The 4,821-nt window shown below is 67.4% G+C and overlaps 2 protein-coding genes across 2 annotated transcripts; both read right to left on the bottom strand.

Moving 5' to 3' along the window:
• Positions 1-2,021: 2,021 nt before the first annotated feature.
• Positions 2,022-3,317, bottom strand: MNEG_14069 (hypothetical protein; the record flags this gene model as incomplete). Its single annotated transcript, XM_014037460.1, has 2 exons — positions 2,022-2,400; positions 2,776-3,317. 2 exons carry the CDS (start codon positions 3,315-3,317, stop codon positions 2,022-2,024), a joined length of 921 nt encoding a protein of 306 aa, XP_013892914.1.
• Positions 3,318-4,344: 1,027 nt separating this feature from the next.
• On the bottom strand, positions 4,345-4,626 carry MNEG_14068 (hypothetical protein; the record flags this gene model as incomplete). Its single annotated transcript, XM_014037459.1, has 1 exon — positions 4,345-4,626. A coding segment is annotated over one exon (282 nt), but the record flags the coding sequence as incomplete, so codon positions are not given.
• Between the last annotated feature and the right edge of the window lie 195 nt (positions 4,627-4,821).

Genomic DNA, 4,821 nt, shown 5'->3' with positions numbered 1-4,821 from the left:
GCCGCGCCGTACGCGGCGGCGCCACCCCTGCAGGCGGCGGGGTGGCGGGCGCCCGATTACTCGGGTTACTTCGCCTGCGGCTGGCCGCATGCCGCGGCCTGGGCCGGGGCAGGGCAGGGGTGGGGCGGCTGGGATGGCGGCTACAATTGGGCCGGCGCGGCGCAGGCAGCGCCAGTGCAGGTGCCAGTGCAGGCGCCAGTGCAGGCAGCGGCGGCGCCGCAGCCCGCGCCGCAGCCCATGCAGCCTGGCCAAAACCTGATCGTCAGAAATGTGAGCACACAAGGCTCGGCACGCACGCGCAGCGGCGCCGCCCCGGCGCCGCGGCGGACGGCCTCCAGCGGCCGCCAGCTCCGACCAGCCGCCCGCCGCGTACGCCTCGCGCGCAGCCCTGCCCTCCGGCGCGCCGCGCCCCGCTCCGAGCCCCACAATTCTGTAGCGCTCGCATCAACCTCACCCCTCACCCCTCCCCGCACCTCCCTCAAACCCTGCAAATGGGCCGCCACACCCCCAGGTCCTGCAAAACGTCTCAAAGGAGGACCTGCGGGACTTCTTCTCGCCTTTCGGGGAGCTGGAGTTCGTAACAAACCACCCTGGGACCGACCTGGCCCACGTGAAGTTTGAGGACGGGCGGCACGCGGCCGAGGCCCTGGCCGCCATGCACGGCAAGGTGGGGCGCGCGCGCACGTGTGTGATCCGTGCGCGCGCGTGTGTGATGCGCGCGAGCGTGTGTGTGAGCGCGCGAGCGTGTGTGTGATGCCCCCGAGCGTGTGGTGCGTGCATGTGTGATCGATTTCTTCCCGACGAGCCTCATCGCCCCCCCTCCCCCACACGGAGAGGTGTTTGAAAGGGCGAGCAGGGGGGGGGGGGAGGCAGGTTACGCGACCATTGGCGCGCCTGTGGTGCGGCGGCGTCCGCCGCGGGGGCGGCGGGGTCCAGCAGAGGGGTGCCCCGCGGGCTTGGGCGGCAGGGGAGGGGGGCAAGAGCAGGCGAGGGGCAGGAGCTGAAGGGCGCTCATGGGTGCAACCGCCTCGGGCGGCGCCCTGCCACGGTGGCGGCGGCGGGCGCGCGAGGCGGTCTGGGGAGGGGGTTTCCGGCCGATCCGCCGTCCCGGAGGGCCTCCAGTGAACCTGTTCGGCGTGAAGTGCGTTTGAAGCAACGATTTTGTTTTGCGTGAATTCTACACCTGCCTGCTTTCAGTTCTTGAACGCGACTGCGCTGAACTCTCAGGGCCACCTGAAATGGCCCGGACCCGCCAAACTGCGTGCACGTGCGCGCAGGTGATACCTGAGCTCTCAGGTGAAAAACCTCTGCACATACTCCAGGGCGCGCCGGAGTGACGGCTCTGCGCAGTGCGGCGCGGCGCGGCTGGCGCCAGCAAAGAATCTGCAAGTTGCGTTGGGCCTCCGACACGAGCTTTCCCGCCCGGCGCTGCGAGCTTTAATAGCGGTGACCGCGGCGCTGATCAGGTGTCGCTGTATTATAGCCAGAGTGCAGTGACAGATCAGGTTGCGACGAGCGGCAGAGCGCCTCGCTGTCTCTCAGGCCCCTTGCGACCGCCGCAGCGGCAGTGGCGGCGGGGCAACGCGATGCGCGGCTGCGGTTGAAGAGAGGGGACCAGCCCCTGCCCTGGCAGGAACGCAGTAGGATGTCCTTGTCGGCTGCGACTAAGGGTTGTAGATTGTCGGTTGTGTGCAGACGATGCAGGTTTGCGTGGTTATGTGCATCAATGACTGATGATAATGCTGCCGCTTCCTGACTACATGGTGCGGTCGCCAGCAGGCCGCCACCTGCTGCCCCAATAAAGAGGGAGGTTGAGCGGCCAATGCCGGACACACACTGCTGTACACAAGGTGCCTCGTCCTCTAGGCAAGGCTTTGCATAGTGTAACTAACACATGGCGATTTGACTGACTGCCTGGCATCCTTGGCAGCGGTCAACCAAGCACACCGGATCAAGGGCAGCCCGGCCGCACAACAAGGGGCATCATGATCGCTGCTGCCGTCCGTGCCGCCGCGCCGCGCTCAGTCCTGCTTCTGGTGCGCCCACACTCGCGCCACCCTCGCCTCGGCCGCGCCCCGCAGCCGCCCCGCCCGCCGCGCGACGCCCGCCGCCGCCGCCTTCGCCGCCGCGGTCAGCGGTCCCGCGCCGCCGCGCCCGCCCGCGAGCCGAGCCTCTGCCTCGCGCTGCAGCCGCGCTATCCACTCCTTTGACTCCCCCGGCCCGCCGCGCGCGCGCTCTGCGGCCTCCAAATCCCGAAGCGCCCCCGCGTAGTCACCGGCGCCGGCCCTGGCTGCGGCTCGCCACGCGAGCGTCCAGCCGTCGCCGGGACGGAGGGCGTCGGAGCCGTCCAGGTCTGACAGTGCGGCCTGGTGGTCCCCAAGGAGCGAGCGCGCGCGGCCCCTGGTAGGAGTGTGGGTGTGGGGAGAGTGTGTGTGTGGATGAAAGTGTGTGTGCGTGCGTGTATGCGTGCGTGGCGTGCGTGTGCGTGTGCGTGTGCTTGCGCAACAGACTTGAGGTGGGCGATTTCAGCGCATGTATGACGCATTTGGGTGACTGTGGTTTACTAGAATCTACATATGAAATTGATTTGCGAAAATCAGATTACTCAGGAAATGACATCGCACGCATGAGCTGGCGCTTTGGCAGGGGTCCATGCCGCTGCATGCATGGCGCCCTAGAACAACGCGTGCTGCGCGGCATGCACCCCAGCGACGCGGCGCAGCGAGGGGAGCGGGGGACAATAAGACCATTGTCTGCCACGTCAGCGCAGCCCACCTGGCGGCGAGCAAGCCGGGGTCGCCGGGCTCGAGGGCGTCTGCTGCGATGAGGTCCTCTAGCGCTGACTCATAAAGCCCCAGACCCATCTTGGCGGCGCCGCGCCGCGCGAGCGCCCACGCGTCGTTCGGCTGCGCCGCGACAGCGGCGTCCAGGTCTGACAGGGCGGGGCCGAACTCGCCGATCAGGCAGCGGCCCTCGCCGCGGCGCGCGGCAGCGGCAGCGGCGGCGGCGGACGGGGTCGGGCGCGCCGGCGGCGCGGTGGCGGGGGCGCAGGGGCCCGCCGTGGGCTTGGCGATGGTGGGGTTGCCGATGGTGATGACGGCCCAGGACTCATGCTGAGCGTCGTTGGGGTCGTGGAGGCATGGATGGGGCGCCTCGGCGAACGGCTGCGGCAGGGGCGCCAGCGCGAGCTGCTGCATCGGGATGGGCGCATGCGGTGGCGCGTCGAGCCGGTCCATGTCGCCCGTAGACGGTTGTTCTCTTAATACAACGCGCTGGCTGAAATAGCCGCCGAGGCCCAAGCTTCGCAGGATCTCCATTTTTCCGGAAAGGCGCCAATCAGCCGAAGATCGTCTAACGGGCAATGCTGCACTGTTTAGACGACGCATATACTCTACATACACTACGAGGGCATGTTCAAGGTCGCTGACGGAGTGGATGCTCTCGACGCAGCTGCCGCACCATCCGCCTCGAGCGGCTCGGGCTCTGGCTGCGTCAGTACTCTCCTCGGGTGCCCATGCTTGTTGTGGGGTGCATGAGGGGCCTCCCACGCTGGCCTGCAGCCTTCATGCAGCCAATACGCGCATGTTTGCAACCTGCTGCGATGTCAGTGACGTTCCGCACCACATCCCAGGCCTAGAAGCCATGCGGTTGTGTTCTCAGCTTGACCATGTTTCTGTGGCTAAGCGTTTTCAGGCAGCTGCTGCGAATTGCTGAGCACCCCAATCTCATCCCAATGAAGGCGGCGGCTCCTTCCCAGGTTTACTCCGCAGGCAGCAGCGATGCAGGCGCCGCGCTCGGCAGGCGCGGGCGCGTCCGGAGCCCCCGTCAGGCGGGCGTGCCATGCAGAGCGGTCTGCCGAAAGGACATGCACAGTGTCGGGCCAGGGGGCGCGGCTAAGGATAGCAGCTGCGATCCCGGCAGGCCAAGGCCAGGGCTAAGGAATGCGGTGCCAGGCAGCGCAAAGCGAGCGGCGGCGCGGCGCGCGGATAAGTCGGGCACACGGAAAGCGAGGCTGCAGTGGAAACCGAGATGAGAGGCAGTGCACTAGAAACGTGCTGCAGTAGACCACGGGCCGACCGTCCCACCCTTTGAGGGCAGCTTGCAGGGGGTGAAGGCGCCCCCGGCACACCCACTGGGTGCAGGCGTCCGACGCGCGCCCGGCGGCGCGCGTGCGCGCGCGCGCATGTGCTCCCCCTGCCACGTGCGCCGCGGCCAGGGCAATCAGCAACCGCTACCCAAAACAGGGGCCAAGCACCGCCCCAGGGAGGCGGACCTACGTCCGCCCCAGATCGCGCCCGCCGCCAACAGACCAGACCAGATCAGATCGGATCAGATCTGATGGCATCAACCCATCTTGTTCTGTATCTGCCGGTGGATGTGGCACAGGAACTCCACATAGCTCATCCCGCTGGGGCTCCTGTCCTCAAGCAGAGAGTTGATGAAGGCGGCCTCCAAGGGATCCCCCTTGCGCACCACCCGCAGCCGCATGTACGCGCAGCGCTCGAGGCGCAGGCGGGTCAGCAGGTCGGACAGCAGGCGCGCAGCCGGCGCGTCGCGCGCGGGAGGGAGGGTGATGGGGCCGGCGGCGCGCTGGAGGTCCTCGGCGCTGGGGGCGCCAAAGAGCTCCTGTGAGGGGCGCGGGAGGAGGGGGGGAGGGGGTTTTGATTGAGTTTGTTTCTTTATGGTGCGTGTGTGTGTGCATGTGTTTGTGTGTGTGTGTGTGTGCATGTGTTTGTGTGTGTGTGTGTGTGTGTGCATGTGTTTGTGTGTGTGTGTGTGTGTGTGTGTGTGTGTGTGTGTGTGTGTGTGTGTGTGTGTGTG

This window comes from Monoraphidium neglectum (assembly GCF_000611645.1).
Source record: "Monoraphidium neglectum strain SAG 48.87 unplaced genomic scaffold scaffold04234, whole genome shotgun sequence".
In the NCBI taxonomy this organism is placed as follows: Eukaryota; Viridiplantae; Chlorophyta; class Chlorophyceae; order Sphaeropleales; family Selenastraceae; genus Monoraphidium; species Monoraphidium neglectum.
The sequence above is the reverse complement of the archived record's forward strand: the minus strand, read 5'-3'. Positions and strand labels throughout refer to the sequence as shown.